This window comes from Topomyia yanbarensis, chromosome 2 (assembly GCF_030247195.1).
Source record: "Topomyia yanbarensis strain Yona2022 chromosome 2, ASM3024719v1, whole genome shotgun sequence".
In the NCBI taxonomy this organism is placed as follows: domain Eukaryota; kingdom Metazoa; phylum Arthropoda; class Insecta; order Diptera; family Culicidae; genus Topomyia; species Topomyia yanbarensis.
Window position 1 is genome coordinate 387704488 of NC_080671.1, and position 13438 is coordinate 387717925.

Consider the following 13438-nt stretch of genomic DNA (forward strand, 5'->3'; position numbering starts at 1 on the left):
AATTTTATATCAAATAATGGTGCCAGGTACATTATGGAAATGATGTTTTTCTATTTCTATACATTTCGAAAGTGTTTGAGAGAACTAATGATAGGGATCAAGAGTACCCAGTGTAACAGGGATCAAAGATATCTGTTGTATGAGGTGAACAAAATTTAAACTTTTTTGTATGTCATGCGAAACTTTTTATTCGAAAAATGTGTTTTTCTGGACAAAAGCCCTTAGGAAGTAATCGTACTTGAAAATATTCAAATATAATTACTTCGACGATCACATACAAGCGTTCAAAAAATTTGTAAAAAGATCTTCGAGATGGATTTGAACACATATTTATATTCCGGAATATTGTATAACTTTTCCAAACCAAATGTAACACATCAGATTGTTTTTTTAAACATCATAAACGACCAAATATTTCATTTTCTTTTAATATTGTGATAACTTTATGCGTATAGATAATGAGATATGACAAGGGAATCAAATATCCCCAAAGATCAAGTGTCCTCACTCTCCCCTACGGCTTGCGTATTGATAGGCTTAAAGCGAACCCCATACGAGTAAAAATATTGACAATAAATCATATATTGATCAATGTATTGATGGTGTAAGGGTCATCTTGAAACTATTGATTCTGTAGAGCTTAAATGGGATTGATGGATTGAGCCGTCTTGTTAATATATTTATTGACAATATTTCTGTCTCGTGTAGGGTCCGCTTAAAAAGGTTTAGTCTCTAATAGTAAACTTACTGCCTTCTTCAATAAATAAGCAAATTTATATTTTCTCTTGATGCAACCTTTATATCTGAAGGCATCACAAATTAGCATTAACTATGCTGCAGTCTCAATAGAATTGCTAAATGGATAGATTGGAAGACTCGAGAACAACTCGGGTGGTCTGACTGAATGTATTGCTGGTTACTTGGGCTGCCAGTCTCCAACCTCCTTGTATGCTAGTCGCCCACGCATCTTACTCAATTGCACACAGCCAACGAATGCAAGGACTGCCCCAAAGTTGACTTACAGGTAGGTGAAGCCAAAACATGTAGCAGAAACTCGATTTTTGATTCTTGATTTTAGTGTTGTCACGCACAACCACGTGTTTTGAGTTGTCATGTAGAATTTATCTTCTCGTCTGGATCAATTCGTTGGACGTAATCGGCACCATCAGCATCGACATTCTTTAATTTAAAAAAAAGAAGGTTTCAAATATCGATCCAAACAGAACGGAATAAAAATTAATATGTGAAAAGTCGAAAAGTTTTGTTCGATGAACGAAAATCGTGCTACTAATGAAATCGTTCAATGTACAAAATATAAATTCGCCTTTCAAAAAATATTCGTACTATATACAAACATTTAGTAAAAAAGCGAATTATTTGGTTTCTTTCACAAGAAATAGTTTCGTCGTCGACGATAATTTCCGTTCAACATCCACTTCTTATTTGGATGTAGCCAGAAATCTCCTGAAAGCTCACGACGAGCACTTTTACAAACAAAAGGAATAATAAACATCATTTGCATAGATCGTGATAGGACTGACATTCGTAGAATTTTGCGGTTTCTATATGATTTCTCGGCATAACAGTCCTACTTTTCGTAAAAAAACCCATTTGATTGAATTTTTTAAATAAAAACGTGTTTAATCCACCTAACAGTGTGATGAGACATTTCTTACAACTCTTATCACTCTTCGGATATTATATCGTTTGAGAACATTTAGAACTTGATGCTTCGCGATGTTTTTGATAACACATACTACATGGGATAGTGGCAGGACTCAGAGAATCGCTCAAATCAGCATAGGACAACATCAGTGCTAGAAATCTCAAACCAAATCAATGTAAAAGCGAAAAAATGGCCCATAAAATAGACATACCAACGAATTATTGTTAATGCTCTGTTAATAAAATATCTATATTGTGGTGGGAAAACTGAATTTTCCTAAAGGGGTTATATATTGTACTGAGCCAAAAAAATCGAAATTTTTTTTGAATCGATTTGAAGTTTATACTTTACTCAAATTTCCAACGCGACTGAGAACTAAGAAATCAACGCTTTTTCTTGAAAAGGGCGATACTAGCAGTGATACGATTCAAAGAAAATCAACAGTGAATATTTCCAGACTTGGTTTTATTTCCTATTTAAGAACTATTGTGTTTTTTACATCCTAGATTGCATGATTCAGTGATCGAAACCCAAAACTTCATAATGTATTTGAAATTATTAAATTTAAATTTGTTTTTGCTATTGAAATTGACAGTACAGTTTTTACAGTAATTATCGTTTTACACCACCGATTTCGTGCGGGTTTTTTTTAATAGCGATCATTGTTGCTATTTACAGCTGGTATCAGCTTGATAATCCTAAAAAATACGAAAAAAAAACAGTTTCGCCTCTAAACTGCTAGCAAAAAAAGTATCGCTCTGTTTGTTTGCATGGAGCGTGGAGGGCGAAACTTTAAATAAACAAACAAAAATACAGTTTCGCCCGTTGTATTTTTTGCTGTAGTTTAAGAAAGCATTATCGTAGAATCAAATTTTTTAGGTTAATTTGTTGCGTTTCAAAGCCCTCATTCGCATGTATGAAAAAGCCGTATGTTTACATTTGTAAGTATCGCCCTTTACACAAAAAAGCGTTGAAATAAAATCGCAGCTCCTGATATCACGCTATCTCTGAAGTGCATGCGTGCATAGTTTCAAATTTTACTTCGACATCGACTTTTTCTAAAGGTGACTTCCCAGTAGTATACTTGATTTGAATTATTATCGCTAATCCTAATGCCAAAGAACAAATAAAAACCTCACGAAAACGAACCGTTTGGGAAAATCATCATCATTACTGGAATTTTCATTTTCACGAAACTTTTCAATAACCTTCCGTTACTTGCGTTAATGCACTGGGTGCACAGTGCTCTGAAAATCTAGCGAAATCGTCTTAGGGCACCAGCGGGTCTGTAAAGAATACTAAAAATTAATTTCTATTCCATAATTTTCAGTTCAGCAATTCGAGAGATCGTGCTCACCGCAATCCATGAAAAATAGACTACGTTGTGAAACGATGGTCACTATTTATTAAAAAATCACGGTTAAATAAAAAATAAAACTATTAAAAAATTTCAAATAGTTTATAATTTTCACAAACTTATTAGGAAAAATTGTTTAATAAACTTTCGTAATATTGTGTAGGAAAAAAGCTGAAAATTTCAGTATTTTCTCTATCTGCAACATATAAACCCTTAAGTATACCAATTAATTGGTATACGAATTGGAATAGGTTCGCCAAATTTTGGAAGAAGTCTATAAAATAACCCCTTGAAAACTACCTAAAAAATGTTGTAGTTCGATGCAATAAAAAAAATCTCCAAAAAAGCAATGCACCTATTAATGTGAAACACAGCGAATAATACATACAATAAAGACCCATTTTTATCAGTCGCATGGTGTATTTTAGGCTGACAAAATGGGGACATTGACTAAAGCGGGCAATTTTTTTTCTTTATAATAAACTGAAGCTGTTAAAATATTCTTCTCGTCTCTTGATGTAGTCTGATAACTATTTCTGATTATGATGAACTTTTTATTTTCGCATATTTCGCATATCTTCATGATAAGGAAAACATGCTCAAGAAAGGATTTACTCGAATTCAGTCTTGTTCGTCTTCTAGAGCCCATCAAACATATGTTCATCTTTGGCTGATAAAATCGGGGTTTCAATGTATTATAATAGATATTCAGCATTCGAAGAAGTTTCTTGTGAACGAGTGTAGAACGACTTTGTTTTTACTTACTTGAAGTCAGCGGCGTAGCCAGAAATTCGGTTTGGTGGGGGTTTGGTGAAACTCGATCATACTGTCCAAGCGACATAATTCCGAAACCGTAATTTTTGAAGTTTTAAAATTATGCAGAATTATTTTTTCAGAAAATAGTAACAGAGTTCGTGTCTTTAGCGAATTTGTTGAGACTTTATTGTAGTCATGAATATTAACCTGAGAAAATTCACCATAAATACTTCTTGGACGATATACCGTCAAAATTATTTTATCAAATGATGCGCTGTTTAACGTTTGTAAAACTTATTGAAGATACTAAACCTCCGAAATTGGCGGTTTCAAAATGATGCTATCTTGACCTTAAATTACTGTTTTTAAACATTTGACCTATACATATAATTGGTCACACAACAAAAATCAAATACTCATCAAAATCGATCAGAACCTGTTAGAGTCGAATGGAAATCGTCATTTTTCATAAATTTCTCTCTACATTCGGAAAGTGTTATCCTCGTTATTAATCATAATACGTTTTTGTCTCAACTCGACGCATTCCCAAAAAAAACCTGTCTTAATCCACCTAGTGGTGCAATTGTGCTTGTCTCATTTGTGCAGACTACGATTCCATGGCTGATTATGTTCAATACAATGGTGGAAATGAATATTACATGTTCAGTACGATTTGCACATACATACAATGGATCGACAGCCACGATCTTGAGATACTATGTGATACTGAAACATCGCTTGAAACCAGCGGTGGATCATGGAGAAAGATCCGAGTGATCCGGGTCCTGCCGAAAATTTGCAACTTGTTAAGAAATTTTAAACTAGTTTTAATTTTAAAGTAGCAACCCCTCACTGCATACTCCCTCCGGGCCGGTATGATTGACGATTTTTAGAGTGATTGCATAACCTTTCTATATGAGAAAGGCAAAAATATACCAAAGTCCAAAAAAGTCAATTTTTGTCAAACATCTCAATGTTTCATGCATTTTAAAGTCATTTGGCATCAAAAACACAAATTTGATTTTGAAAATTTTTCATTTCAGTTTATATGGGAATTTGCTGTGTGATTGCACTCTTCAACTCGCAACTCCGGAACCGGAAGTCCAATCAATAAAAAATTCTATAGCAGCCGATGGGAAGGTTGTACTTTTTATTTGAGACTAACTTTGTGCAAATCGGTTCAGCCATCTCTGAGAAACAGAGGTCACATTTTTTTCCACATACACACATACACACACATACATACACACAGACATTTTCCGATCTCGACGAACTCAGTCGATTGGCATATGACACACGGCTCTCCGGGTCGGGATTAGATTGACGAATTTTAGAGTGAATAAGAAAGGCAAAAACATTTTAGCAAATGTTGAAAGTTATGCATTTTTTTGGTGAGCAGTTCTATGTTTCATATACATTAAATCAATTTTAACTTCGCTTCCTATTAAATAAAGACCCTTATTACAGTACATCTCAACAAAAACGAGCTCAATTTGAAAATAAATCTGAGGATTATGATTGATTACAGAACTCTGGAATTTTCTATTGGAATGTTTTCAGGCAGGAATTTGATATTGATGCTATTAGACAACTGTGAAATCAAGACCAATAGATCAGTTAAATATCAGGAGGACCCCATTCCAACAATTTATCAAAAGTCCTTATGATGTTTAAAACAACAGGTTATCAAACTACGGATCAGATAATTGTTATTGTAATATTGAATTAAATCAGTCTGCATCAATAAATTTTCAACTTCAATTCTTTTTTTTTTTTGGGTGTGGTGGGGGGGGGCGTTGTATGGTGTTAAACTCCAAAACCTTCTCTTGGCAATGCCGTTGCTTGGAGTTATTTATTTCGCTTTTCATTTTCCGATATGTTTCAGATCGATCCGATGGTCATGAGTTGGAAAAATTGCAGTCAGAAGGTTCGCACAAATGAACATTTTTGCACTGATAAGTTATCAAGTTCCTTCCAGACAACTTGGAAGTGTTCGGTGATTATTTCTAGCGGTTGTAGATAGAAAAATGAAATACAAAATTCGATTTATCGAAATAATGTTTAGCTTATTGCAATGGATTATTACTATATTGAACAATAAATAGGCGACAAAGAGTAATCCACAAACAACAAGCCATAACTTTTAAAGTATTCAAAATAGATATTTGAAGTTTTCAGTAAAGTTATTCGCAAAAGTAAAAGCTACAAATTTGCTGAAGGCGTCATTTCGATATAATCACTTCCAAGAAAATTTGTGAAAATATCTCACTCATAGGGAGATTAATCAGCAAAAGCACAATACCAAAAGAAAGGGCATATTGCCTCCATTAAATTCACCGAAGATACTATTGACCTAAAATAAGCCGTTTTGGCGTTAAAAATAGATTACATGTTTTTGGTCATATTTCTGGCAATAGGAAATGATAAAAATCTTTCGTCCGCGTTTAATGTTAAATATCTCTTTTGATAATAGTCAACAATCTATAGCTTGTTCGAAAGGTATTTGTTTAAGCTGTCTAAAAACATATAAATTGTTAATCTATATTGTCAATTTCGGCAGATAATTAAAACTGCAAAAAACGTCATTTTTACGCATTCAAACATTCATATCTTGGAAACTAAAAATCAGAATCAAAAACAAATGAATAGCGTTCATACTGTTTTTAGTTCTTTCATTTAAAGTTGGTTTGGATAAGATCGGTTCAGCCATTGCTGAGAAACACGAATGAGAATTTGTCCGTTACATACACACACACAGACACACACACAGACATTGTCCCAAATCGTCGAGCTGAGTCGATTGGTATATAAGACTCGGCCCTCCGGGCCTCGGAAAAAATCTTGAAAGTTTGAGCGAATTCTATACATTTCTTTTATAAGAAATGTAAAAAGAAGTTATCAAATATCGATCCAAAAAGAAAGGATGAAAAATTAATATGTGAAAAGTCGAAAAGTTTTGTTCGATGAATAAAAATCGTGCAACTAATGAAATCGTTCAATGTACGAAATATAAATTCGCCTTTCAAAAAATATTCGTACTATATACAAACATTTAGTAAAATACCGAATTATTTGGTTTCATTCACAAGAAATAGTTTCGACGATAATTTCCGTTCAACGTACACTATATATGTCAAATTACAAAAAAATTCGTTCATCGAGTTGCCATTTTTTCAGTTCGTGAAATGAGCGAAAGCTACTATTTACCTACATTGCCGTTCTACGCATAATTATATCATGTTACTTTTTGAACATTTTGACTTTGTCATCAAACAGTCCTTTTGCAGGCATATTTTTAGAAAACACATTCATATCATATAGTTAATTCGAAGATTTCGAAAAAACAAGTCTGTTTGTCCCATTGTTGAAATTCTACGCATAGTTGTCCTACTAACAAAAAATCCAAAAAGTATATAATATAATAGAATTACGGATCGCTCAATCAATAAACACATTATACTAGATTCTGGGACCTCAAAACAATTGGTATAAAGGGAAAGTTTCAGTAAAAAGAGATGGATGGGATTTAATTGTGGTGAGATCAATCCTGTAAATCTCTTCTACATTAGCATCACTTCCAAATATTTATTACATGATGAACGCATCCACTTCTTATTTGGATGTAGCAATAAATCTTCTGAAAGCTCACGACGAGCACTTTTATAAACAAAAGGAATAATAAACATCATTTGCATAGATCGTGATAGGACTGATACGTGTAGAATTTTGAGGTTTCTATATGATTTCTCGGTATAACAGTCCCACTTTTCATAAAAACCCATTTAATTGATTTTTTTGAATTAATTGAATTTTTCTAATAAAAATCTAAACTATTTACATTGGACACGTTGGCTTTGAGCGACATTAAAGCTTCATGTGTTGTTCTCTGCAGATTGTTATTATAATTCACATCTTCAATCGGGTTTTTTGCAGTTGTCAGTTTTGGAACATGGGACAATTGGTCGTAGAACGGCAGTACAATTAACGAAAATGCATCGTTGCAGAAAATGACGAAAATATTTGTGCATTCTATGATCATTCTCGTTCTATTTACGAACTTCTTTTTTCAGTGTGTTTACTAATTTCTAGCATTATATTAAATTATTGTGAATCATATAACTAATGCTGAATTGATATGGGCAATTATCAATATCAAGCAATCCATCAATTTTCAACTTCTTCTCGATGCTCGTATAGAAAAATATTGTAATCGAATCGCAATTCTAAAACAACTGATAGGGAATCGGACATGTTTGGTTCTAGATCATTCCATCGATCTAGATATATTCCATGGATCTACATATAAAGTCGAGTTAAATTTCTTTAAAAAATCAGGTTCTGTGTTACGGTCCTTTTTAGAGTTTTGTAAAATATTTAAGCAGACTTGTTTCTAGCGTTTTACAAAATGATAATTGGTTTATATCACGATAGATTTAGTTCTCTTCCGTGTGTGATAAACTCTTGATTTGATTTCAATTAATCTAGGATATATGATTTGATCATATTATACATTTTTTATTTATTTATTTATTTCAAGTCGTCAAACAGATGTAGACCGGTTTCTTACAATAATTATTGAACTAACTTAACACTAGTTAAAATTTTGGTTTACTTTAAACTGCTGTTTAAGTTTTGTTTTCGACATAGTGAAGTCAATGCTTTCGCTATGTTGTAAATATTCATCATTTGGTTTAAAGTAACTTGGCATAATTAGTGCGATGGCGAATTGTACAAAAGATGCTGCGGTTACGTAGTTGTCGAGAAGGAGCATAAAAATTTAGTTTCGATAATAGTTCGATTGAATCAATACGATGTGATACAATGTCGTTTACAAATGATATCATAGAAAATTCACGACGATCTTTCAAGGTTTGAATGTCAATTAGCATGCACCGTGCTTCATAAGATGGCAAATGTAGTCCAGTCCAACCTAGTTTACGGAGAGCGAACATCAAAAACTGCTTTTGTACTAATTCTATCCGGTTTGCATGGGTTGCTGAAAAAGGCGACCAAACTATACTACAATATTCTAGTGTTGAACGCACATAGGCTACATATAATGTTTTTATTGTGTAGGGATCTTGGAAATTATAGCTGAAGCGTTTAATAAAACCTAGTGTGCTGTTTGCTTTGTTAATTATTGTGTTATAATGATCAATGAATGTTATTTTGGAATCTATAATAACTCCTAGATCTCTTATTCTGTCACACTTTTCTACTTGTTGATTTCCCAATAAGATTCTATTGTTCTGTATATTATTTTTTCTACTCAATGTTATGGCATTACATTTTTTTACATTCAGTTTCAGGAGGCTTTTATTACACCATGTATAAAATATATTTACTTCGTTTTGAAATGTCTGAAAGTCTTCACCATTTCTTATTTCTAGAAATAGTTTCATATCATCAGCATATATAAGAACTTTTACATTTTTTAGTATGAAGGAAATATCGTTAACAAATAAAATAAAGAATAGCGGGCCCAAATGAGACCCTTGAGGGACTCCTGATGTAACTTGAATTGGGATTGATTTTATCCCTTTAAATCTAACAGCTTGTTCACGATTTGTAAGATATGATTGTACCCATGTAAGAAGTCCTGGCTCAAATTCTATTTTTTCTAATTTAAAAAGTAGCATGGGTATGTCGATGTGATCAAATGCTTTGCTAAAATCTGTATAAAGAGCTTCAACGTGGTTTCCGTTATCCATTGCTGTTAATGTGTAGTTAATGAACTCGAGTAGATTTGTACTTGCAGAACGCCCTTTGAAAAAACCATGTTGCACATGGGTACTTCTGTTCTTGATTTGGTGGAATAAATTTTCATTAACAATCGCCTCGAAGATCTTGGGAATGCACGAGATGATAGCTATTCCACGATAGTTACGCACATCGGATTTTTTACCATTTTTAAAAATTGGAACTAGGAAAGAGCTTTTCCATGTTTTAGGAAAACAACCTGATTCTAGAGAAATGTTAAAAAGCCAAAATAAAGGAGCAGTTAGTTCTATTGACAAAGTTTTTAAAAACCCCGGTGGAACGCCATCAGGTCCAGGGCTTTTAGAGCTATCCAAGTTTTTTAAGGCATCCATGATTGTATGTACTTTTATCTGTTTAATGTTAATATCTCTTGAAAGTTCTGGGAGGAAGGAAAAATATTCACGCTCTCGATCCTTCTCTGAAAATGTAATGTAAACTTCTTGGAAGAATGTTGCAAAAAGATTGCAGATTTCCTCTGCGTTATCGCCTACCTTTCCATCAAGATGCATTTCTGTTGGGAAATAATCCGATTTTATTTTAGTTTTTACGTAATTAAAGAAGTTTTTTGGGCAAGTTTTTATGTTGCGTTCTGTTCTTGCATTGTACTCTTCGAACGCGATATCAATGGCAAAGTTTAATTGATCGCATAGATTTAAATAGTTTGTTAAGTTATCTTCGCTGTTATATTTTTTGTAGATTTTGTGTGCTTTCTGCTTACGATTTTTTAAATTTTTGATTTCTCTATTAAACCAGATGGGATGTTTTGAGTTATAGTGACGCTTTCTTCTTTTCAATGGTATATCTTCGTGAATGACTTCAAATAATATTTTGTAGAAGATGTCTACGGCAGCTTCAACATTTTCTTCATTTCTTAAAATCGTTTGCCAGTTTATAGCATTAATTTTTTGCCTCAAGCTTTCATAGTTAGCGGACTCGTAATCAAATACCTCCTCAAATTCACTATCACCAGGTCTACCGTTAACATGCAAGAATATAGAAAACTCAATGGCTGTATGATAAGCTTCATTCTTCCATAAGGGAGTAAGTGATTCCGTTACACAGAAGTCTTCGTCTATATTCGTCATTAATTAATCAAAGTTTTAGTTACAGTCTTGCTGTATTCAAATTTCCGAAGCTCTGAAGAAATTTCTATAATCCTGAGAAAACTCATCAAAATGAAATTGAAGTGAAAAAGTGCTGTAGATTTTCATTTTCAACCAACCAGAGAAACTACAGTTCAACCATGCGATTTTCAACTTATTTATTTTGATTATGCATTTTCGTGTTCCTCCTCAATTGCGGTATTCCTTGGCAAATCTTCTGATAGACTTGTTGATGGATATACTCGCATCAACAAAGTTGCAAAAAAACCAATTCTCAAAAGGGAAAGGCGGATATACATAATTCGTCGAGGAACAGTTTTTCTTTTCCGTTCAAAATACCGAAAAATATACGTGATATTCGAAAGAGTTCGTTGAAGACACGATGTGATAATAGCCACAATTTTCACCGACACACAGACACACGCCTTTGGGCCTGGTGAATCCCGTCCCCAAACTTGCATGCATGTGTACACCCGAGAGCTAATTCGTGCACGCAAACGCCGTCCGGTTTTTCGCACCCGAATGCTGATCGGGCACCCTTCTCAATGTAGTATATAAACCGGGCCGGAGTGAAAAAGTTCTTCTCAGTATACCCGTAAATCTTCGTCGGTCAGCATCGCGATCACGTAAATAGAATCGCACTGTTTTCGGAGTGTCCTTGTGTGCTTTAGTCACTATTCGACGTGACGACTGGTGGTGGGTGGTACAGTGCCGGTAGTGGCCGTGTTACGGATATAGTACATAGTTGCGTACGGGTGGATCTGAAGAATTGAAGAAGAATCAAAATAAGAATAAAATATTCGCTAGTTTCGTAAACCGTGTGAATCACATTGGGCGTCTATCCCGCACCGAAGTTTTTCCCCGTAACTCGCTGGACACGTCAGCGAAGCGAGTGCCGATCTGTCCCCGAGCCGATCGCAACTCTCATGCCATGCGTGATACACTTTCACAGTTTTTCACTTCAGCAGCAGCAGCAGATCATGGCAGTCGGAAAAACAGCTCAGACTCCGATAATAGCTTTCCAGGTGATTATCGATCGGCAATCGGGCGGTGGGTGTAAGCAATGGGAACTCTAGTGGGCCTGCTTTAACAGGACAGATGATTGGATGTTTTGGGTGGTTTGAGGCGACGGTATTGGAAAATGTATATACTTACTTTTTATGGAGGAAATTTTGCGATGAGGTGATTCATAGACGCAAACACTTTACTTTATTCTGCTAATGGTGGTTCACTTATAAATAAAAGCTATTTTATTAATTTGGATTAACAAGGCAACACCTTCCATTCAACCACTACAGATGGGTTAAATGTCAACGGAACTAACTCGTGTGGCTGAAATAAATTAAAAATCGCCTTGAAGACTGGAAAAATGTATCGAGTACAATATTATTCAGTACATCACACTATAGTAAGTTTAAAAAAATCATTCAATTATGAAAATTTTTTTATCATTTTTTACATTTGCTTGTTCCAACTGGTGTGTCTTTCATAATTTCTTGTAACTTAATAATAATACACTACTGGGAGTTCATAGTATACAACGCTCAGAATTTCCTCTGCGTGTTGAAATGTTCAGCAACTCCTGGTGACTGGACCCTGTTATTATTACCCGACCAGGAGAAAATATCTGGCCAATAACCCGATAACACTATTTTCTGGTATCATTCCAAAACCTGGTATTGATTGATTATTAATACCTCATTGAGGTATTAAGCAGGTATTGAAAAAACATTCTTCAATACCTGCTTAATACCTCAACGAAGAATAACACTTTATTTAAGTATTATTTATGTATTTCAGTCATTTTTACGAATACCAAATCAATACCTTATAAAATACCTCTATACAGTGAATTTTGTTATTGGAAGGTTGAAACGGTTTTGTTATTATTCGGGTATTATAATAACTCGTTTCTTTATTAACGAGTTATTCGTAGTACATGTCTCAATTATTATTTCAGCTATTTTATCTCTTATGCAAGGCTCCTCAATACCTTATTGTGGGTTTCAAGTATTGTGTACAATATACCTGAATTTGGTATTCTGAAGATATTTTCTTCTGCTCGGGTACAAGTGATCTGTTTTTCTTACTTATCATTTCGACGATGATTTGATCTTTCGATTTAAATGGCAGTAATATTGTTTGTTGTAAGTGACCTGTTCGTTTTTTTGATAATTAAAAGGAAATAATGATGTGTTCGTTTAAATGGTTTATTAGTATCTTTGTCTTGAATATCAAGCTATTACAGACTCTTGGAATGGATATCTCATGCCTGGGCACTGAATTACACTGGTGTTCCACTTTCGAGCAGAAGTGGGAATGAAACATGATCAGTGGCCTTCTGTATGACTATGTAAGACTAAAGTCTGTGTATTATAGAGTTCCGTACAGATGAATGTGCAACACTGCACAAAATAATGACTACTTCTTTGTTCCTGGCAACTACAATTTTTGCTGTAACTTTGAGAGACTTCAACCGAATTACACGATAATATCAAATTTAATAAATTCTTTCTAACGAATGTTGTGGCACAAAAACATACGTGAATGAAGAAAACCCACGATTTAGCTACTAAACATACATTTATCACACTGCGAAAGATTGGAACAATCATTTACCTTTCACTTTGCAACTTTTCACTACTTTAAAATACGCTGTATGGTATATACAGAAGGAGTAAAAAGGAGCGAGTAATATTCATTAGTTTTCCTTGCATTAGGTTTTCCGTTGAACATAGGCGGCTCTTCAGATGTGATTTGTTTACTATGTTCAAGTGCAATGACGTAGGACAATAA

At 34.0% G+C, this 13438-nt stretch overlaps 1 protein-coding gene across 2 annotated transcripts in view; it reads left to right on the top strand.

Moving 5' to 3' along the window:
* The window catches only part of LOC131684736 (b(0,+)-type amino acid transporter 1), a 164100-nt gene that overhangs the window by 75041 nt on the left and 75621 nt on the right, over positions 1-13438 (top strand). The window contains exon 1 of one of the 2 annotated variants that reach the window (XM_058967858.1): positions 11229-11667. The exons of the other annotated variant lie outside the window; for it this stretch is intronic. Within the exon in view, the coding sequence (XP_058823841.1) occupies positions 11574-11667 (94 nt within the window). The 5' untranslated portion in view covers positions 11229-11573. Of the gene's footprint in view, positions 1-11228; positions 11668-13438 lie in introns of those variants that run through there. 2 annotated transcript variants of the gene reach the window in all.